Genomic DNA, 24,535 nt, shown 5'->3' on the forward strand with positions numbered 1-24,535 from the left:
AATGGGGATCCCTGGGTGGCTCAGTGGTTTGGCATCTGCCTTTGGCCCAGGGCATGATCCTGGAGTCCTGGGATCAAGTCCTGCATTGGGCTCCCTGCATGGAGCCTGCTTCTCCCTCTGCCTGTGTCTCTGCCTCTCTCTCTCTCTCTCTCTCTCTCTCATGAATAAATAAAATCTTAAAAAAAAATAGTAGTATGGATGCTAAGAACTTTGTATGCTAAGATTTTGTGTGTGTGTGTGTGTTTAAAGATTTTATTTTTAAGTAATCCCTTTACCCAACATGGGGCTTTATCCCACAACCTGAGATCAAGAACTGCATGCTCCACTGACTGAGCCAACCAGGCATGCCTGTATGCTAAATTTGTTCTGTGCATTATCTCATTTAATCTTTACACCAACCTTAAGAGTAGTATTAGTATTCACACTTTACAAGTGAGGAAACACTAAATTTAGTTAAATAATTTGCCTAAGGTAAGAGGTAGAGTTTAATTCAGATTAATACCTGAATAAAGACAGAGTGTGTTTTAAACTGTCTCCTGTGCAATATACTGCCTATGTTACTATGTCTGTCATGTGTAGTCTGGAATACATGGAACCTTGTAGTGTGGGTTTGCTAATTTTATGTCTTATCACTTGCTACCTTGAGTTAGGAAGTTATATTTCCTCAGAAAATGTCAGTAGTTCTGGAGATGAAACTTTTTTCTTCCTTTACAACAGAATCGAATTCTCTGGGTTGATGAGAACAATCTGACAGCTCATGTGGAGGCTGGTATCACGGGTCAGGAGTTGGAAAGACAGGTATGTTATTTCCCTTAATTAAGATTTTCAAAATTTCTATGTATTCTCTTTAGTTTTTTTAAGATTTATTTACTTACTTGAGAGAGAGAGAGAGTGCGTGCATGCAAGGGGTGGGTGGGTAGAGAGAGAGAGAGGGAGAGAATCTCAAGCAGAGTCCCTGCTGAGCACGGAGCTGGATGTGGGGCTCCACATCACGACCCCGAGATCATGACCTGAGCTGAAACCAAGAGTCGGATGCTTAACTGACTGAGCTACCCAGGCACCCAACTGTGTGTTCTTTTTATGGATGACTACCTTTCACAGTACTTTCTCTGAACAGATTTGCTCACTTCCTGTTGTGGGTCAGGCATTGAGCTAGATACTGAGGACACATCCCCTACCCTTGGAAAGCTTATATTAAAACAGAAAGTTAGGTAAATAGTTACGATTCAGAGTGAGAATTGCAAGGTGAAGGCTGGATGCAGGGTGTTATGGCTAATCAAATGGGGACAAGAGGGAAGGAATTGGACAAAGAAAGTATCACAGAAAATACAGCATTTAAAATGAGACTTCAGGATGAGTGAAAGTCAGCAAAAAAGGAAATGAGAGTGTAGAGAACAGTCAGGAAGCAGCATTTCCCTAAATACAGAGGCTTTTAGGGTAGCTGTTATTCTTCTGGGCTGGCAGACAGCTGAGTGTGGCTGATGTCTAGTGTGTGTTTATGGGATAATACACATTCTTGGTGTTTACATGTTGGGTGGGTGAATATATAGTGGTAGTAAAGGATTAAGCTAGGGAAACATGGAAGAGAACAGATTATAAAGGGACCTTATATAGAGAGCCCCTTTTAGAAGTTTGAACTTTACCTCTGTTTTCAGGTAGTTCTGGTTAGCTCCTGTGTGGAGGATGGATGAAGGGCACATGAGGGTGGGTAAGAGGCTACTGGCATAATTCAAGCAAGAGCTGATAGTTACCTACGATAAAGGAGTAAGGATGGAGTAAAGTGGAACATATTGGATATTGAATTCTCAGAAATCGGTGATAAATTGGATCAACTAGGTAATTTGGTATTGGTATTAATTGAACTTATGAATGCCTAATTTCTTTTTTTTTTTTTTTGAAAAAGATTTTTATTTTAGAGCTCGTATGTGTGTAAGCAGGTGAGAGGGGGAGGAGCAAAGGGAGGAGGGGGAATGAGCAGGCTCAGCACTAAGCCTGGAGCCCCACACAGAGCTCAATCTCATGACCCTGAGATCGTGACCTGAGCCAAAATCAAGAGTCAGACCCTTAATTAACTGAGCCACCCAGGTGCTCAAATGCCTAATTTCATTGAAAACTGCTCATCTCATGAATTAGGCAAACTCTTGGAGACCTTATAGCACTTTTTTAGGATCCTGATGAATCCTTGGAAAATGTTAGATTCCTTTTGTGGATTCTAAACAGGGAATTATTAAAGTATTTTCAGTCTCCTCAGACATGGTCAAGATGACTATAATTCCGCTTTTGTAAACAAAAATTAGGAAGTTTAATTTGTTGATATACTGACCACTTTGTTCAACCTGAGTTCCAGAGACTCTCCTTCCTGCCTTTGAATGGGACAGAGAGAGAAGAGATATGCTTCTCAATCTTCTTTTCTTTTCTTTTTCCTTATTTCTTGGTAAAAAGTTGAATGAAATTGGTTCGCCACTGACCTAGATGAAAGGATTTGAAAAAAATTATTACAGTATTATGTTTATTTTTTATTTAATGCACTAAGAGAACAGGAATGAAATCTTTAATAAGTCAGTATTTTATATAAGTCCGGGTAATAGATTTGTTAATTATTATAGTTATAATGAACTTAAGCGGGCAGAATAGTAGTATTTAATGAAAAAAAACCTGTACAAAGTCCTCTTAGTTTTCTATTATATCTGAATAAGGCACTATCAATGCAGCAATTTTTTTTATAACAAAAGGTGGCCTTTCATGTCTCTAATTTTTTCTTTTATTACAGCATTTGATATAGTATTTTAACCTTTCCAAGTTTTCTTTTCTTTTCTTTTCTTTACTTTTCTTTTCTTTTCTTTTTTTTCTTCTTTTCTTCTCTTCTCTTCTTTCTCTCCTCTTCTCCTTCCTTCCTTCCTTCCTTCCTTCCTTCCTTCCTTCCTTCCTTCCTTCCTTTTTTCTTTCTTGTTAGAATTAAAATTCAGGGAACATATTTCCTTGAAATTTAAATGACGTTTTCCCAGACTAGGAACTTCTGTTATTTTACTTCCTAGTTCATTTCCCTAAATGCTAGTATAGAACTTTTTTTTTTTTTTTTGCCTCCAGTAAACTGTAAGGTAGTCTCTACAGCTGTTTTGATCCCACTTCAAGTTCTTCGTCATTAAATTTCTGCACTTTTTAGTTTCTTAGTTTCTTAATCAGCTGAGGTAACCAGCTTAACACATCCTTTTTCCTTCTAGAAATTTTAAAACAACACTACGATAGTAGTTGGGTAGCACATGTTTTAATCTTTTTAGGTTGTAGATTACATTGATTTTATTATGTATAAAATTTAAGGGAGGTCACTAATGTCAATTATGGATTTGTTGTATAATAACTCCATTGGGGTATAATTGTCATACAGTAAATTGCACTTATTTAAAAGATACAACTTGATATGGTTTGATACCTGAGTACACCTGTGAAATCATCACCACAATTACAATAATGAACACTTGAATGAAACCCAAAGATTTCCTCTTGCTTCTTCATGATTCCTCTGCCCCTGGCAATCATTGATCTGTTTGTTTGTTTGTTTTATAACAGAAGTTTATTATCTCATAGGTCTGGAGGCTGATCTGCTTTCTATCACTGTAGACTTGTTTAATTGTCCTACAGTTTTACTGAATTCTAATCATGCACTTTTTTTTAAGGGTATTGATGGTACGACTTCTTTCACTAGGCATACTTAGTTTGAGATTCATGCATATTGTTGCATGTATCAACTAGTTTATTCCTTTTTAATGCTCACTAGTGTTGCATTGTGTATATATATACTACTGTTTATCTGTTCACTTGTTGAACACTTATTTACAATTTGGGACTATTACAAATAAAGCTGCTATAAACATTTATGTGCAAATCCCTGTGTGGACATATACTTCCATTTCTATTGGGTAAATATCTAGAAATGAAATGGCTAAATTAAGTGGTAGGTATATACTCACCTTTTTGAAAAACTATCAAACATTTCCCTAGAGGACATCATTTTATATTCCTATTAGCACTGTGTAAGAGTTCCAATTTCTCTGCATTCTCTCCAGTACTTGTTAATGTTTGTCTTTTAAGTTTTAGTCATTCTGGTAGATGTGTTACAGTATCTCATTGTAGTTTTAATTTCTATTTCTCTAGTGACTAGTGATGTTGAACATCTTTTCAAGTGTAATTTGTCATCCATGTATCTTCTTTGGTGAAGTATCTGTTCAAGTTTGTCCAATTTTTGTTTATTATTTTTTTGTCCAATTTTTAAATTGGGTTGTTTGTTTTCATATTACTGAGTTTTGAGAATTCTTTACATATTCTGGTTATAAATCCTCTGCAGATCTATGCTTTGCAAATGTTTTCTCCCAGTCTGTGACTTGTCTTTTCATTCTCATAACAGAGTCTTTTGACTCTGAATAGATATTTTTAATTTTGATGAATTCCACAGTGTATTTAATTTTTTACTTTATATATCATATCTAGAAATCTTTGCTTTACTGGAGCATACAAAGATTTTCTCCCATTTAAGTTTCATAGTTTTTAGTTTACATTCAAGTTTCTGAAGAGTTTTGAAGATTTTTGAGTTAATGTTTATGTATGGTACAAGGGTGGATTGAAGTTCATTTTGTTGGATATGGATATCCAGTTATTTCAGTACTGTTTATTGACAAGACTATACTTCAAATTGTGTTGGCTATTCTGGGTCTTTTTGCCTCTCCACATAGACTTTAGAATCAGCTTGTTAATATATATAAATAACTTGTTGAGTTTTGATTGGGATTGTTACACTGAATCTGTAGATCAGTTTGGGAAGGACTGACATCTTGATAATATTGAGTCTTCCGTGAACATAGAATATCTCTCCATTCATTTAAAACTTTGATTTTTCTTCATAGATCTTGTAATGTATCTGTTAGATTTATACCTGAGTATTTCATTTGGGGTGGGGGGCACCTAATGGAAATGGTGTTATGTTTTTAATTTTAAATTCTACTTATTCCTTGTTAGTATGTAGGAGAGCAATTGATTTTTGTATATTAATTATATGTTCTGCAATCTTGATTTTTTGCTTATTCAAGGTTACCTTTCTGTTTTTTCAAAGATATTTTAACTGAGTATAGAGTGCTAGGTAAGTTAACTTTTTCTTTCAGTAATATAAAAATATGGCTTCACTGTTGTCTCACTTTGCTGTTTCTGACAAGAAATCTTTGTCCCAATGTACAGTCAGTGTGGTTTTTTTGTTGTTGTTGTTTGCTTTTAAGATTTTCTTATAGCTGGTTTGACTAATGTGATTGTGATGGATCTTGGTGTAGTTTTTTTGTGTTTCTTATGTTGGGGCTTTGTTGAGCTTTTATTTGTGGGTTTCTAGTTTTCATGACATTTAGAAAATTTTTGGCTATTAATTCTTCAAATATCTGGTTCTCCCTCCCCCACTTGACCTTTAGGGATTCTGTTTACTCATATATTATTAGCCTGTTTGAAGTTCCACAGCTTACTGCTACTCTTTTCAGTTTTTTCTTTAGTTTTTTTTTTTTTGCTAATTCTTGGAGTTCACTAATCTTTTATTTGATGAGGATATTCTGCTCTTAACCCCATCAGTATACTTTTTACCTCAAATATTGTATTTCTTACTTTTCTAGATGTTTAATTTGGGTCTTTCTATATTTTCTATGTCTTTCCTATTTGAACATATGGAACACAGTTAAATAACTGTTTTAATGTCCTGGTCAGCTAATTCTAACATCTTTGTTAGTTCTGAATTGGTTTTGATTATTCACCTCATAATGATTATTTTCCTTATTATGGGTTGTGTTTTCTGCTTCCTTGTATGCATGGTAATTTTTTACTTAAGTACCAGACATTGCGAATATTATCTTGTTAGGTCTTGGATGTTTTTTAATTCTATAATTATTCTTTTTTAAATAAAGATTTTATTTATTTATTTATTTGAGAGAGAGCACTAGAGGAGGGGAGAGGCAGACTTCCTGCTGAGCAGGGAGCCTGATATGGGGCTCAATCCCAGAACCACAGGATCTTGACCTGAGCTGAAGGCAGACGCTTAACTGAGCCACCCAGGCACCCCAATTCTATAAATATTCTTGAGCTTTTTGGGGGAATATAGTTGCTTGGAAATAGTTTGATCCTTTATTTCTTGCTTCCATGATCTTTTAGGTGGGTTTAGAGGAGTGCTCAATTTGTGGCCAGCCATTTCTCATTACTGAGGAATGACCATCCTCCTCCTGGGTGTTCTGTCTCATGCTTTGTGAAGGAGAAGTTTTCCAAATCAGGCTGACGGCAACAGATTCCTGGCCCTGTATGAGTTCTGGTACTTTTTTCTCTAACTCTTTTGGATTATTTCTAACTCTCGTCCTGGGTAGTTTCCTCAGTTGTATGTGCTTTTCATTACTTTGCTGACTACTTGAGGGGGACCCTCTGCCAGTCTCCAGGGTTCTCTCTCTGTACTGTTCTCTTCTCTTCAATACTTTCTCTTGTGAATCTTAGATGCTTTGGTTTTCTAGGACTCCAAACTCAGTCTCCTTACTCAGTACTTACTCTCCTTACTCAGTCTTCTCACAGTGTTTGCCAGAGTTATGCCTGGATTCTCTTTCCCCACTCACAGCGTGAGTATAAGCAAGGGGCACTCATAGCATTCACTTCCTTTGTTTGCTTTCTCAAGGGATCATACATAGCACTTTATTACCTCATGTCTAGTGTTTAAAAACTTTCATTCCATATATTTTTCAGTGTTGTTTTTTTTTTTTTCATGTGTAAATCTAGTTCCTCTTCAATTTGGGTGAATGTCCCTGCTGCAGTTTCGATTTTTTTCCATTTCACATCTAATTGTTCTGGATTTATTTAATTATATTTCTTGTTAATTTCAGTTTTCTTCTCTGTTTATATAATAACAAGCTGTACAATTTAGGATTTGGTCTTAGTGATGCGTCTCAGGCTTATTAGCACATTGTAAATATTTGTTGTTTTAATATTGAATGGGGGTACAGAGGGAGTAAGATAAAATTCTTATTCTGTTTTATGGCATATAGATGGGAGAGGAGAGGTTATTTTAATTTTATTTAAAAAGATATTGGTTAACTATATGAGTTAAATCTGTAAGCTTTTCTTCAGATTTTTCTTAGCAGCAACAGAGACAGCAAAGACAGAGACCTTTAGAAAAGCAAGTAGCTGAATGTATATGGTCGTAGATACCATTAAGCACCTAACCATATGCCAAAAATTGTTTCTTATTAGCATACTATAGCATGCAGATTTTCTAGCAAGCATAGATGACAAGTTTCAAATTTAAGTTCTTAACCATTATACTTACTTCACTTACCTGGTAGGAAGTTAGATTTTAACAAAGTAGTAGATTTAATTTCTTTTTTTAATTAAACTAAAATTTTAAAAGATTTTATTTATTTATTCATGAGAGACAGAGAGAAGCAGAGACATACACAGAGAGAGAAGCAGGCTCTATGCTGGGAGCCCGATGTGGGACTTGATCCTAGGACTCCAGGATCACACCGTGGGCTGAAGGCAGATGCTCAACCGCTGAGCCACCCAGGTGTCCGCAAAGTAATAGATTTAAAATGGTGTGCCAAGTTAAGCTCCTTGAGCATAGAGACTGTAGTTTTTTTTTTTTCATTCCTTTTGTATCCTTATTTTCATCCTTTACGTAATTCCTGGCTGGTGGTAGCCACGTTATAATTGAAGAAGGTAATGAAGTAGCCTACCAGACATAAGAAGCAAATTAATAGTGTATCTAACACTGAATGTACTTATAGAAGTAGTTTAGATTCAATTTGCATTGGTGTAGGTAATGTGGAGATTTTGTCATGAGGTTATGTGAAAACTCCCTGTTCAGTGCTTAGGACATCTAAGTGCTCTATGAATGTTTTTTTATTTTCTTCTCTAATTTCAGAAAAATTGAGAAACAGTAGTCTTTTTGAGTCTTATAATTTGGGAGTTAGGGAAGAACTGTAAAATAACAATCTAATAATCTTCATTTTAAATTGTTCATGTATTTAAGCTACTTATTTATGAGTAATAGCCTCAAAATGAAATAAATGTATTGAATATTTAGTGAAAATTTTATTATTAATAATTGATGTCTTTTTAAATATTGTTTTCCTATCAAAAATATTAGAAAAGATAAATAATTTGTAATGCTGATGTTCAAAAGCTAACAAATTATGTTTAACCTATTAGGTTCTCTCAGTTTGGATCACAACTTTTATACCATACTTACAGATACAAACGTAGCTGACATATTCTACATCTCTGCCTGACTTACTTGAAAAATAGAAGCAGTTGCTTAACTGGATGACTATCAAAATGGTCAATACAGATTGATGGACTTGAGTGCAGTAGACAGTGAGTGTGCAGATGGTGGTGTCTGTACCATTTGACATGAGATGGCTGAGTCTTTAAAATGATTTCAGTGGAATGGCTTTGGTGGTGTTGCAGTAAAGGGCATCCATTCAACTTCAGGTGCTGTGCAGATGGCAAAGCCAAGCTAATATAGAAAAATGAGAAACAAGTGACTATTTAATGTACAGGAATGCATGATCTGCATCACAAATAAATGATGGTATTACATGCAGGAAACCTAGCCAGATGGCTGTACATTAAAACACATGACTCCTTGAGAGAATTAAGTACAGGCAATTTGCTTAGATTTTCTGCAGGCCTGCTGCATATTATATTAGGGTAGGGAGAACGAGAGATTGAGTGCTTTATTTATTGAAAGTGTTTAGGTGAAGTTGGCAGTTATTTAAGCATAATCTGATCTCCATAAGTATTTAAATTGTCTCTTTGTGGAAAAAAAAAGCAGGGAGGGTAGTTGGTTTTATTTTAAAAGGATGTAAGGAGGAAGATTGGCTGGCGAACCTAAAGAAAATAACTGTCTTTTGGTCTACATTTTTCAATTTTGTAAAGTTTTCCAGTGGGCAAAAGCTTAAAACATTTTTTGGATGAGCATGATAAAAGTATTTATTTTTCTGTAGAGGTTTTAATGAGCCCAAGTACCAGTGACATATGGAAATTTTAAAGTGTGAAGAGTTAATGTGTTGAGTGCTTTGTGAAATGGTACCACTAATAAAATACTAGTAAAATATTACATTTTTTGTTTTTCAGCTTAAAGAAAGTGGTTATTGTACAGGTCATGAACCAGATTCCCTGGAATTCAGCACTGTGGGAGGATGGGTATCTACTCGGGCATCAGGCATGAAGAAGAATATCTATGGCAATATTGAGGACCTGGTAAATTTCTTTCTGGTTACTATGTCATAATCAACGGGTCTATTATTATAAAGTGATTAAAGCCTTTTTTAGAGTTGAATGGTAGAGTCCTTCCAAAAGTATACCCCTTTTGATTATGGTAAAGCCGACTATGTATAATAGAAACAGTTTAAAGACAACCGTGGTCATTATATATAGGTGCTGCTTTTCAAGTGACTGATACTTAGATGTAGACCCTTCATAGTATCTGACTTATAAGATATATAAACATTATTTTATAAGTAAGGAAGCCTCAGCCTTCAACTCTACCAAGGTTTTAATGCATTTATTTAAGTGATTTCATCGTGGCCACTCTTTTGCATTAGGAGAATTTTGTATTTACTTTTCTTTAAAATTTTTTCTGTATAGAATTAAAAGGCCTGATTGAAAATGTTCTAGTAGGTGGCAGTATGACCTGTAATGGTTTATGTGCACACCATCTTATTTTAGCTAATCTGGTGCCAGTGTCCTGGGAGTTAGTGTAGTAACCATGTAACTATGAGCATTCTGGCTGGGGATTAGGTATCATTTGTTCCATGTGTAGCTTTTCCAGGGATTAGTTGTGTGACCTTGTGCAAATTGGTTCACCTTTCTAAACATGTTTCGTCTTGTATAGAGTAGAATAATGATATTTGCTGTATAGGATTATTATAAGTATATATGGTAAACACTTAAAATGTTTACATTATCTTGTTTTTAAAAATTGAGGATATTTTATGAAACACCTTTTTCTATTTGCAAATAAAATAAACTCAGTTTCAGAGGAGAGAACTTAATCCTTTTGCTATTGGATTATTAAAAGCTATCATAGTTTAGCAATTAATTTAGTATTGCTGAAGCATGTAATTTATTTTAAACCTTATTTGGAGATCCTTGAGGATCACAAATTATAAGCATACATCCTAATGTGCTTATTTGCATGTGTATATTTAGCTTTTAATGTAAAAAAAGGATCATGGTGTGTTTAATCTGCTCTTATGTTAGCAATACTTTAACTTGTAAGTAAACATAGATGTACACCATCATTTTTAGAGTGCATGTAATTCTCTTTTACTGACAGTTTGTCTTATTAAAGTAATTCCCTATTAGTGATTATTTAAATTATTCTTGATTTCAGAAAACAAAAGGGGGAAATATCTTCTTCAGTAATTTCTTTAGCATACATCTTTAATCATTTTCTTTGGGCAAGTTCCTAGAGCATGAATTGTTGCTTCAAGATGTTTATACATTTTTGAAGTCTTTGGATAGTGTAAATGCTTCATGGACATTTGTGCCAGTTGACAATCCCACTAGCACTATGAGAATCTTTATTTTACTGGACATTTTATTTATGTTTTTGTCTTTTAATTTTTTATTTCTTTAATTGTTAGCAAATTATACTTTTAAAATATCCTCATTCCTGATTTTTAGTTTTTATTTTATGAATTGTTTATTGATGTCCTCTGCTCATTTCCTTAAATAATAGACTATTTTTGTTTATCTGTCAGAAAGTCATTGTAAAGATGTGTTGGATTTTCACCTAACCATTTCCTGATTTAGATTTCAGGAACTATTTTTGAGTGACCTCTCCCTCCAGTATACTTACTTTCTCACTGGTGTGAGACCTGTATCACACGCATACCTCTTTTCTTCTGTTTATTCAATCACTATCTCCCTCTTCATCCCATTTTTTACCTGATCATAATTAATGCTTCATTCTTTTCACTCTTTTCTACTAAGTGGATAAAGTAGATAAATTGAGACTGGGAATAAGGCAAGAATAAATTTTTTCTTAGAATTCTAAGCACCTGGAGCAGTGCTTGATGTGAATAATAGTGCTTCATCAGTATTGTTAAGTAAGTGAAAGAATGAACCTCTTAAAATATGATCATTGATTATCTTTTTCGTGCTTTAGTTCTTTGCCACATGGATAATCCTAGACTAAATTTGGTTTAAAGAAAAGTGCTTAAAAAAAAAACAAACAAAAAAAAAAGAAAAGTGCTTTTCATTTTTTTAAGATGATGAATATACCTAAATCAATAACAATCATAGAATGATTTTTTCCTCTTTTAAGGTTATTTAAACTTTTAGTCTAAGAATTACAAGAAGATATTAGAATTCTGAAGGGTATCACCATTTATCACTTAATCCAATATTTTTTAAAGTAGAATTTTTTGTAAATATAGATGGTTGTGTGTACACACACACACACAACATTCACTGACAAATATGTAATATGTAGAATTTACATCATGTATTGTATTAAACAGGTGGTTCATATAAAAATGGTAACACCTAGAGGTATAATAGAAAAAAGCTCTCAAGGACCTCGTATGTCAACAGGCCCTGATATCCATCACTTCATCATGGGATCTGAAGGTAAATATAACTAAATTTATTATGAAAAAATACAGGGTAGTTACTCAGTTTTGTGAAAATCTGTGATACTGTAATATAAGATCTTTGAAAGAAAGACATGTTTTATTTATTTAAAGAATGGTAATTTTTTAAAGTTTTATTACTTTAATTTAGTACTTCATAAAGTTTTTATTATGAGAACATCTTATTAAAAATCCCTTTACATTTTGGTTTTTTATAGTTTTAGAGATAAGTTAGTCCTTTTGGTATTTTATTTTTTGTTTTAGAGTTTTTAATCCATGATTTTAGGAAGAGTAGTTAAGATTTAAAGTGGTTTGCTTTAAAATTTTATACTTTATTCTCTAACCTTGTTTAAATTATCAGGGGGAAAGGACTGAGAGAAAGTGTTGTCTTAGTGTCTTTCTGTAATTGTACCTTTTGTTACTTGCTATATGATTCTTTGAAGAAGTAGAATTTAAAATCCTGTTGATTTACATATATTTTAAAACTTATGTTAGACTTTTTTTTCTATTTAACTAAATTCTTTGGTTACTTAATGCTAGATGGATTAGAATGTAGTTCTTTATCTTATACAAAAACATTTAATTGCTGTGCTGATCAGGAAAACTGATCTCTTTTTTGCAAACTAATGTGGTGAATTTTATGGATAAGATGAACATAGACTTATTTTTCAATTTTTAGAATGGTAGAGAGGGATATCCCTTAAATTCAGAGAAATAAAACAAGTGTCTCTTCAATTAGTGGAGGAACGCATTACTAATTTAAAAGGTGGTATAAGCTAAAAAAGATTTTAAAAATGTTTAGCTATATTCATAGGTAAAGAGCAATTACAATAAACTAGGATGATAGGACATAAATTCTATCTTTTGACAGTAATGTCAGGAGGGAAAAAATAAACTATGTCTCAGTGACATGCTGGAGGTCTACTGTTGGTTTGATAGCCATAGGTATAGCTTAGATATTTTTTCGTGACAATCCATGATAAACCTTTGTCAAGATATCTCAGCAGTTTACTCTCTTATTTTTTTTCTGATCAGTATAGTCTTCTATGGAAAAATAGAACTACATTTTTCATGAGAAAAAAATGTTAAGTTCCCTTAAAATAATATAGCTCTTTGGTAAATATTCTGTAACTTCTTATACAAACACATCATCTAAAAGTTAACTAAAATGTATAACCTTTTGCCACCAGATGTCAAATTGAGTAACAAATAGGTATTAAAACTGATAGTTATTAATTATACTATTGCTGCACACATAGTTGGAGTCAACTCTATAAATATAAATGATCTTTTTAAGTAACTACACCATTTTTTTTCTCCCATCACTTAGTATTTTAAAAATTTTGGTTGCTAGGTACTGTTCTGACACATGGAAGGACACCGGTAATAATTGACTTCCATAATACAGTATGATAAATTATATGATAGAAGTGAATGCAGGAGAAATAGAGACAGAGTTCACATTGATAGGTGTTTATGAAGACCTCTCCAGAAGGGCCATGCCTAAGGTGGTCCTTGAAGGTTGTTGATAAGGGGTTGAGGGAATAAAATGGGGAGTTACTCTGCAGAGAGAACTGTGTGTGGGCAGCCTTAGAATTGAGAAGAACCATGTCTGCCTTGTGAAGCTGCTAGTTTTTCAGTGTCACTGGGACATAAGATTTAACTATAAGGTGGAGTAGGCAGTAGGTTTAGGGGCAGAGTAGTAAGGATTACAGGGTAGCTGGAGAGATAATTTGGTCTTTTATGCCTATTATAATAGTTTGAACTGTATCTAAAAGACTAGACTACCTTCCTCAATAGTAAATTATTGTCTGAATTTAAGGAAGGTAAACTCATAATAAGTAAGCAAAGAAATGTGATTTATTAAACATACATACTAGAGTAAATTACTATATTTAAATGATATCTTATTATAAATATACATGTAAATGCCATACTGATTTAGGAGCAGTAACGAGAAAATCCTTCAGATCTGAATTTCAGTCTTGGTTCCACCATTTAAATTTCTGTGATTTTGTGTAAATTAGGTAATTCTCTATGCTAGTTTCCTTAGCTATAAAATGAGGATAATAAAAGAATCCATCTTCATAAACTTTTGTGAGTATTAAATAGATAATGATAAGCAGTATTAGTAAGTACTCAACAAATGTTAAATTTATTTGTTGTTGCTGTTTATTATTTTGGTGTCAGTGATCTTTACAAGTGTATTTATAGTCTCTAATCCCCATCTCTGTATGTATGTGGATATAGAGTCATCTTAATGTAGGCCAGGAGACAGCATCATTGAGAAAGTTAATTCACGTGAAATCCTATTCTTTTCTATTTTATTTATTTTTTACTTTTGAATTTTATTTTTTAAAGTTTTCATTTAAATTCCAGTTAGCATACAGTATAATGTTAGTTTCAGGAGTACGATACAGTGATTTATAACTTCTATATATCAAAAAAAAAAATAACTTCTATATATCACCTGGTACTCATCACAACAAGTTCATACTCTTTTTATAATACGTATTTTTATCTGTTATTTTGAACTATCTAAATATGATTCACTGCCTTACATGTGAATCATAAACTTTTCCTCAAGCTTAAAAATTTTTTTTGGCTCTGATTAAATCATTTGATGACAGCCTTGAAAGCATTATCGTTAAAAGATGTATTTTCCTGATCCTGCTAAGTTCTACATGTGAATGTGTTAAATTTAGTGTTTTTGTCTGGTTGTGTGTTATGAATTTTTCATAATGAGTTTTTTTCAATTAGCTTCCTTCCAGTTTAGGTGCTGTAACATGATCAATATAATGAAAATTATGATAGTCAAAGCCACTGGAATGCTTTGCATTCTTTTCTTATGTATGGAATTCACAGTAACTTAAAATAATGTGCTCTTTTATTTGAAAAATGGTTAAAACGACATTTTTATTATTTTTTGCCCATGACCCACATTTGTTTTAGCCTTTGCTCTATGTTGAAATAAGTGTGAAATGCTTATTATCAGTCCTTTTGTTTAATTTTACCTTTTGTGTGACCTTGACACTTGCAGGACAGCTTGAGTGGTTATAATATCCATGCATAGTACTTCCTTTCCTTGTTTCTTGAAAATGCTGCTCCAATGTTGCCTGGTTTTATATGTTGTTTTAAGGAAATCTAATGCTAGTTCTTTTGCCTTTGTAGCTTGTTTCCCTTTTTTGCCTGGGTGTCCTGAGGATTTTTTTCTCTATTATTGAAGTCTACTACTTTTATAGCTCAGAGTTGATTGTCCTAGGTTGTTTTGTGTGGTACTCAGTGGAGCCTTTCTGTGTTTCTATTTAGGATTTTTAATCTTTGTGGAAAATTTTTTGGGGATTGTAGTGTTAAGTATTAGGGGTTCCACCTATTGTTTTGATATTTCTTCTTCAGGGACACCAATTGTACTTATGTCTGACTGTGTTTTGCATTTCAACCACTATATCTCTGACCCTTTTTTCCCAACTTCTTTCTTTATTTTATTTTCATTCTCTTGGTTATTTTATTGCTTTTCCTCAGTGCCCTTTATTTGTCTTCATTTGGATCTATTCTCTATTCTCCTTTGGATACCTTATAACTTACCTTCATTTTTCATATATTTTTATTGTTGTTGCTGCTGCTGTTCTTTTTCTTTCCTAAGGTTAATCACCTTTTACTTCATTTCTTCTTGTTTTTTTTTTTTGTCCACCTACATTTTTAATGTTTGTATTTCTGATTTAGATATTCCTTTTAATATCCCCAAATGCTTGCTTGATAATATTTAATTCAGTTTGAGATGTTTGTTACTATCTTTTTCAATATTGTGGTTGGTTTAGGGGAGAGACTTTTCATCAACAGAAAGCTTTTACTTACATTTTCTGACTTTCTGCAGTAGATTTTGTGGATTTGCTCTGCTTTTTTCTGTTGCTGTTTGTTACTTAGAAAGTGTTCCTAGTTTGGGAATGTCCTTTTCTGTCACTCCAACCCTCTTTTGTGCTACTTGTTTTGTGGATGGTGGTATTTTTGGTGTGAGAAGGCCTGGCATGTCTTCTTTCTCTTTTATTTCTATAGAATCTTTAATTTCTCTCTCTTACTTCATTCTTTCCCTTCATTACTTTGTCTCCAAGAAGTACCACACTTCTCTGAATATGCTACTTCCCTGAAAATACTCCCCTTGCTTCTCCAAGGTTGCCATTTCTAGTTCCCTCCTGTTTTTTTCCCTTCCCCATAGCCAGGGCTGTGGATTTCCCTGTATAGGATTTTGGCATTGTTGTTGCACTTTTGCTATCTGTGGTTGATTTTGTCTTTGTTTCCTCCAGATCCTCTGATACTCTCTGTTATTTCTTATGAAATCTTTTAAGCCTCCCCTTACTTTCTACCTTTACAAGCTTGCAGCATGTGGAAGGCTATAGAAGGTCTTTTGGAATTCTTTCATTTTATTTCTACTTAACAGGTAATGTGAAGGTCAAAGTGTTTTTTGTCCCCTAGCAATATTGAAAGTTTTGTTTCTTTCTTTTTTTTTTTTTCTCATTAAACTCTGTGACAGATTTTTGGTCAAGTTGTTTCCATTAAAAAGTACTGATTTTAAAAACTAATAACTTAAAACTGCCACACACGGAAAGTTTTGTTTCAATGTTATTTGTGGTTTTGTGTTTCTTGTTGATTTTTATGTTTTGGGAGAGAAAATAGGATTCAAAATCAAATAACTACCATTCTTAGTCCTGAAGTCACCTGAAAGTATATTTTCAAATTACAAAAGATTTTATTTACTTTAAGCAAATACTTGCATTTTATATCAAATAGCAATTGAAGCTTTCAGTTTTCTTGAGAGCAAACATTATATTTGGAAAACATAAAATAGAAAATTCTTAAATTTATTGCAAGATAGTTTTGATAAAACAGAAAAGTGAATGATATATAAGTCTCTATGATGTCATATTATGGAGTTATTTATAAACACTTATATGAAGTAGATACAAAATATAAAAATGTATAAAGTGGTATACTGTACATATAATCAAATGATAAGTAATCCAAGTCTTTTATATCACTCCACTGACATAATATGCCCGAAGCAAAAGTATCAATAAATATAATAAAACACAACAGAAACCAGCCTTTTGATTAAGTGAATTTAGATACATCCATTTATGGTAGGCTAATTTGAATATAAGTCTGAATGGAAACTGCCCTCTGTCAAACTGCATTTGAGACCTGGATGATTTTGCTTTCACAGTGGGACCCCCTATAGACCCATAGCTGGATAGTTGAAGACTTTGGACATTTCAAATTTGGACATTTCATTAATCTTGCAATAGTGTAGTCTCATTTTACTAATTTTATTTTTATTTTTGATGTCACTTGTAATGGTGGGCTTTACTACTTTAGAGTGCCTGCTCTACATAGGAGGCAATGCAGATAGGTAGAAGTTTAAGACATGGACATTTTTTGCTGGTACCTTAGAATTTTGATGTACAATTAGAATTTTAAAGGAAGTTTGCTAATGTAAAGATATTTGTATTTTTAAAACTCAACTTTTGAATAAGTAATTACATATACAAAATTGAAATATGGACAAATATACACGATTCCAAAGGTACTGAAGTATGTTTAAGGAAAATATGCCTTCTATCCCTGTCTTCCAATCATTTCCTTTGTTCAGAGTAAACACTTATTGCTATTATTTAAGTATATATGTATGCAGTTTTAAAAGCACAAGTGGGAGGTTATTATTTGCTTTACGCTTTTATAAAGCTTACTCTGTATCATTACATTTAGAGCCACTTCATTCTTTTTGACACTTACTGAATGTACACTGATGTATTTAACCAGATCCTCATTGATTGGCATTTAAATGGTTTCCGTCTTTTTCCTGGATTATATTTAAGTTATAGTTAGATGATATTATTATATACTGTAATTCAAAGAAATATTTTTGAATGCCTCCATTTTCATAAAAGGAAAGATTTCACAAAAACCTGGGAACTTGGAGTTTAGTTTTAAGTAGAAAAGTATTCCTCTCTGCAGTCACAGCTTATACTGACCTTTTCCTTAATGAATTTTGATCTGGTGACTTTTGAGTTTCATCAAGTATTAAAGGTTTCTGTAATTTGTGGTCAGAGTAGAGTAAATAGAGAAGATGATTCCTGTGGTTAGGAGTATATGCCTGTCAATTTTCAATTTATTTGAAGAAACAACTTTTAAATTCCAGGGCTACTGAGAGCTTCTAAAAATGTTGAAAAGAGTCGAAAGAATTACAAATAAGGGGCACCTCGGTGGCTCAGTGGTTGAACATCTACCTTTGGTTTGGGATGTGATCCTGGGTTCCTGGCCTCAAGTCTCGCATAGGGCTCCCTACAGGGAGCCTGCTTCTCCCTCCACTTATGTTTCTGCCTCTCTCTGTGTCTCTCAAGAATAAGGAAAAAAAAAAAAAAAAGAATTACAAGTAAGTTTAGTGATGGTGTCAGTATAGTGACAGGAATATTAGTGACTTAAAAAATTAAAGTGATACAACTTGTATTTATAGGAAAGAACAAGTGTGATAGATAATTCTGTTCTGGTGGATGAGAAGACATTATAATTTACCTGTCAACCTTTTGCCTTTCTCTGAAAAAGGTTTAGAAGTTCTTTTAGATTCTTTATAGTCTAAGATACCTTTAAAATTTTTTTTCCTATTAGTAAAATGTATAACTGTTAGCTCCTTAAAGAAAATAACTCCGAAGTTTCATTTGTAATTCATTTGGAGAATTAGTTAACTTATAATATTTTTAATAGCTTTATTGAAATCTAATTCACATACCATAAAATTCACCCATTTAAAGTATATCTCTTAGAAGGGATAGTTCCTGAGGTTAGTGTTTGAGATTCTTTTCTGAGCATAGTTGAAGTCCTCTGCACTATTTCCATACAGGGAAACTAGCTGGCCTACCATGTTGTCTTTGTCTCCAATAAATTTACCTGTGTCCTCCCAGTTGCCTTTTACCACATCCTCCACTGTCTTGAGAGTGTTCTTAGGCTTAAACTTCTCCATGCTCTGTTTGTTGCAAACAAAGTATTTTTTTTTTTCCGAAAGATATGAGGAGCTGTTTTTTGACTTGTATTCCCTCTCCTCCTCCCTCCTCAGCCCCTTGAGAATAAGTTTCTGAGCCTCTGTGTCTCTGAGCTATGGCTCCGGAGGGGAGCAGTGGCATGCTTTTCTCTGAGGATAGCCCTACTCCAGTAGCTTAGTGCTAGGGAAAAGGGAGAAAGAAAACAGATCTTGGTTTCCTTCTCCTGACAAGATACCCTCTCTTTACAGGCCAGGCTAAGAGCAGTTGGGACTTCAGTATTAGTGCATCACTTCAAGTAGAGCTCTGTCCCACCAGCTAAGGATAGGTAGAAGAAGTGAACTAACCTCCTCCCCATTCTCCCCCCAACCTCTGGGTAGTACTTGCCTGGAATGTTGCTTTAGGAAAAGGTAGCTGAAGGCAGGGTTATGTAGAATAGGATCAAAGGTTTTTCTGAAATTAAAAAAAATCTTCATATATATATTCCAGAGAAAGGAAAATACACATCCACACAAAAATATGTATGTAAATTTGTATGTATATTCGCAGTAGCATTATTCATATGCAGTAGCCAAAAGGTGGAAACCTATGGAACTTTCAGCTCTAGGGAGAGGAGAGGAACTAGACCTTAAATTAGTGGTTTAATCAATCATGCCTGTGTAGTGAAGCCTCCATGAAAATCACTAAAATGCAGATTTCAGAGAGCTTCCAGAGTGGTGAACGCATGGAGGTTCTTGGGAGGGTGGTGTATCTGGAAAGGGCATGGAAACTCTGAGCCCCTTCCTTCATACTTTGCTCTTATGCATCTTTTTTTTTTCATCATGGCTCTGCCTGAGTAGTATCGTTTTATATTAAACTGGTAATCTAGTTTTAAGAAAATGGGGAAACCCAAATGTCCATCAACTAACGAATGGATAAACAAAATAAGTTATACACAAAATGGAATAATAGTCCACAATTAAAAAGGAATGATGTACTAATACATGCCATAACAGGGATAAACCTTGAAAACATTATCTAAGTGAAAGAAGCCAGTCACAAAAGACCACATATTATAAAATTCCATTTATATGACATTTCCAGAATAGGCAAATTTATAGAACTATTAATAGATTAGTGGTTGTCTAGGGCTGAAGTGTATGTGTGGTGGGGAAATGGGGAATGCTGTTTTATGGGTGCAGTTTCTTTTTTGGAGGTGATAAAAGTGTTCTAGACTTAGATTTTTTTTAAAAAAGATTTTGTTTATTTGGGAGGGGATGGGGAAGGAGCAGAGGGAGACAGACAGACTTTGCACTGAGAACAGTGCCTGATGTGGGGCTTTATCCCACGACCCTGAATTGTTACCTGAGCCGAAATCAAGAGTTGGATGTTTAACTAACTAAACCACTCAGGTGCCCTCTAATCTTAGATTTTTAAATGATAATTGCATATATATGTGGATATACTAAAAACTATTGAGTTTTACACTTTAGATGGATGAATTTTATGGTTTATGAATTATATCTCAGTAAAGATACTAAAATTAAAGATAAAGCTTAATCCTTTTTGTTTCCTTTTAAAATTCACAAGATATATTTACTTTTTATTTAAATAGTAATCAAGCCAGACTTAAAGAGTTTTTGTGATTTTACAAATTATAATAGGGTCATATTTGATATCTCAGTAGACAATAATTTGTATATGTGATGAATATATTGTGATCTAATATGATTTACTTTTTGTGACTTCTTAGTTTTCAGTCTTATATTTTATATTGACATTTTGGGTGTATTATTATATACTGGAAACATTGATTTTTGTGATACTTTTTATTTATTTCTAATAGTGTTCTAGTATTAAGTTCTGCAATTCAAAGATTTCCTTTATTTTTTTCATGATTCTCAGAAAATTTACCAATAGTATTAATAATTTCTACCATTTGTACTTCAGAAATCACTGATTTGAAAAGCTTGGCTTCATGAATATAATCATTTTTAACCATGTCTCTTCAAATATTTTAGCATAGTTATTTAGATCTCATAGAATATAGTTTATATAACTTGCTTTTTTCAACTCTTTGATTTGTCCCTCCTCTGCATAATAAAGGAAAGAGCATTTGTTTCATTGGTGGTTCTCTTGTACTAGATATTTATGGTAACTATTTTGTCTCTAACATCTAGAGGGTTTTGTGTCTTACAAGGGCATCTCAGTATTGCCATTGTCATTTTATGAATTCTTAGGAAAGAGGCAAGGTAATAACAGTCCCTCTATTTTTTTTCTGTCATTTTAAATTCTCATAGAAGTTTCTTTTTGCCCCACCACGTTTTTCTCACGGTAAAAGTAGGCACAAATACCAGAATATACTTTTGTCTGAATGTATGAGATATACAAACTTGTCGTTTTTCACATTTTTTTCGTTTAATATGTTATAATACTTTTAAAATGATTTAAAAGTAACCTTCTTGGAGGAAGGTTACCTTAAAAATGTTTTAAAGTATTTATACATAACATAAGAATAATGTATTCCAAAAACTTTTTAGAAAGTACAAAATTTGTTTAGTTGTTTTTCTAAAAAGACTTGAGTAGCCATTATTCCCCGCATAGAATAGATTAAATAGATTTAAATATGAATAGAATAAATTAATAGAATAAATAGATAAAATAGATTTAAATATGATTTAGAAAATTGGCATGTGATATATTGGATTATTCCCCCTTCTTTTTCAGGAACTCTTGGTGTGATAACAGAAGCTACAATAAAAATCAGACCAATCCCTGAATACCAAAAGTATGGCTCAGTAGCTTTCCCTAATTTTGAACAAGGAGTAGCCTGTTTAAGAGAAATTGCAAAACAGGTAAAAAAAAAAATCAAAACAAAACCCCACCCATCTATATTTATATTTTTAAAATTCTACTGCGTAATTTATTTTGATATGTCACATATAATCTTCATATTTAGTTGTGTTATATATGTGGTTTTTAACCAGTTCTATATGAAAAGGTAATGTAAAATCATCCCTGTAAGTGCAGTTGCTATTTTGTTATTTCTTGGTTTAAAGAGTGCTGTGTGATTTTAAGCCAAGGTAAGATATGTACTTGGGTTGATGGCTTTGAATGACTTGACTCCGCCTTTAATGAATGTTATGTTTTTAAAATTATTTTTAGGTAAGATATTTTGTGATTAATTTGAAGTAATATATAATTTTCCTTAAACTAAGACATTTATTGAAATTAAAATAAATGGCTGAATGTCAGGGATCCAAAAAATATAGAAGTTAAGTGTAGGTAATCAGACTCTATCAATTCTTAGAATGTGCTACTACCAGGCCCTACTTTGTTTTATAATATTACCTAAGCTATAGCTTAAATTAAATAACATAATACAGCATAATATAACATAATATATTTATCTCTAAGTTAAGAGGAATTCCCATTTTCTCTTCCCTTCTTAAAAAAAAAGATATATTATCAAGAATTTTTAAAAGACCAGATAATGCCACATAATTTTATTTCTATGTTCTCTTTATCAGTGTAGAAATTCTTCCATTTCTTTAGGCATTTGGTTCATTGTTTGAACTACATTTGTTTTTTAAAAATTTTTTATTTCAACATTTCCCAGCAGGAAGGATATTAAGGGAATACACTCTAGCCTATTTCTTCTTGCATTCTCCAAACTCCTAGAGTTCTTTTGTACTTTCCATCAGCTATATGCAACTAGAATCTTGAGGGCAAGGGAACTTTCTGATGTGACCCATATAGGTCAGCATCCAGGTATCATGAGCAGAGTGAAGGGAGGATCTGATGAGGCAAAGGAATGGTATCCATCAAATACTCCATATTCATTGTGGACTTTTTAAGGTATTGAAATGGAAAGTGGTCAAGAGTCTTATCTTCCCACCATCCCAAGACAACCACTATAAATGTCTTAAAGAAACTTAAAATAAGCAGAAATATTTTACATTTACTCACATATTTACCATTTCCAGTGTTCTTGATTTCATACACTTAGTTTTGCTTCTGAGACATTCATTTTTTTTCTGTCAGTCTTCCATCTGGAGGAAGTTCAGCTATATGGTCACCTAATCTCCGTGTTGACAAAGACGATTTTTGTAATTTCCAGGTAGCTTCCGTTACTTATCAGTTGGATTGCTTCCTTTGTCAGTACTTTTAGCCATAGGCCCCTTAATCTTGACTGTCTTACTGCTGGGTTAGGGAAGAGTTTAAATAAAGAAGTATAGTTCTGGACTGAACATTCTTGAACTTGTGATAGGTTACTTTGGTGGTGTTAAAGCAAAAGCAAATGTTAATAGTTGAAATTTTTACAAGAAGAGCTCCTAATTCCTAGAATTTGGGAATATTATGTTATGGTTAAGGAGCTAGAATATATAGTTAGTATTCTGCTATATTTGCTAAAATGAGATGGTGTAATATTTAAAATTTTTAATAGTAAATACATAAACATATATTACTAAATATTAGTATATTATATATAATTAATGTAATATTAAATATTTATAATATTTAAAAGGATTATTGAATAAAGGAAGAGTGGAGATAAGCTTTAGGAGTAAATATTTGTTATTCTAACATAGTAGCTAAGCACTGAGCAGTGAAGTTCAAGTGTGTTTTGATACTTGTTACTAAAACTTTCCACACTTAGAGGCAAAGGAAAATAATTTCAAATTTAAGGTAGCTCAGTTGTTAAAGAATAAAGGAACTACTTGCAAAGCGTTATGGTTTTGCCTGTGAATTAGTTAAAACCCAGAAGAATAGAAAGCTAGATTTTTATGTTCTTTGTTTTTATTTTGTTTTGTTTAGAAAATAACTTAAGTTCACCAATTAAAAATCAGAACAAACCATTTTCCATAGTTATATTTTCATATTAATTTCAATCTTATTTTTTTTTTGGTGTCTTTTCACTTTGTATTATAATTTATTCTTTGTGTTACTTTTATTTGCTTTCTTTCAAAATTTTCAAGCTTGATTATTTGCCTCCCAAGAAAGCTTTATAATAAAAAATAAGTTCACATTATCTCTCTTGTTCAAGTTTTGAGTGACATCTTTTTAATTGACCATTGTTGTCTTGGTTTTTTATGGCAAAATAAGCAGGAATGCCAAATTAGATTTTTTTAAAAAAAATAATTACGGAATTTATAAAACTATCTGACTTATATGTATTTCCAACGAAAGATCTCATTGAGGTTGCATTCAACCTATGTTGGCCAAATCTGCCCCTTCACAAGATCTCCACTCTGTAGAACAGAGATTTCATTAGACTTGCTAAAAAGTGTTGTTATAACATGATCTTTGAAGTAGAGGTAGACATATTTTGTGCTTTCCTGCTTTTCCATATTGCAAATATGTAAATATATCTTAGGTTTAATTAATGACAAATGATGTACAAATGTATTAAAATCCTAAATTTATAATTTTATTGAAATGTTGGATTTAAACATAGTTTCTATAATCTGATGTGGTTTTGGGTACAATTTAATATGCCCCTGGTAGAAAATAACAGAGAAGAATTACTTGTGCTAATGAAAAGCAGGGGGTGAAATTTTCCTTCATCTTTGCATAAGTCAGTAAAAATTGCCCCTTTATTCGTTTTAAAAAATTCTTTGGATATTCACCAGTGACCATAATCTAAATTGATACAGAACTGTATTGGGTATATGGTTTGGCATAAACATAGGTAATGGTTGATAGAAAGTATCACCCTGTGGTTAAAGACATCAAAAGAAAGCTCCTTTCTAATCTGTAGTTTTAATAACTTGGTTATTAAATAATAGACAATTTTAAAAGATATACATACCATGCAACTAGGAAGCTTGCCTTGCTTGAAACTGATTAAAAATCCTAGATAGATAATATTTTATTCTCATGTATTGC

The 24,535-nt window shown here is 32.8% G+C and overlaps 1 protein-coding gene across 1 annotated transcript in view; it reads left to right on the forward strand.

The window, feature by feature from the left end:
* The window catches only part of AGPS (alkylglycerone phosphate synthase), a 132,104-nt gene that overhangs the window by 52,164 nt on the left and 55,405 nt on the right, over window positions 1-24,535 (forward strand). Inside the window, exons 8-11 of the mRNA XM_041773901.1 lie at window positions 718-798; window positions 9,136-9,261; window positions 11,529-11,637; window positions 21,374-21,501. Of these exons, the coding sequence (XP_041629835.1) occupies window positions 718-798; window positions 9,136-9,261; window positions 11,529-11,637; window positions 21,374-21,501 (444 nt within the window). The remainder of the gene's footprint in view (window positions 1-717; window positions 799-9,135; window positions 9,262-11,528; window positions 11,638-21,373; window positions 21,502-24,535) is intronic.

The sequence above is a fragment of the Vulpes lagopus genome, chromosome 11, assembly GCF_018345385.1.
Source record: "Vulpes lagopus strain Blue_001 chromosome 11, ASM1834538v1, whole genome shotgun sequence".
Classification (NCBI taxonomy): domain Eukaryota; kingdom Metazoa; phylum Chordata; class Mammalia; order Carnivora; family Canidae; genus Vulpes; species Vulpes lagopus.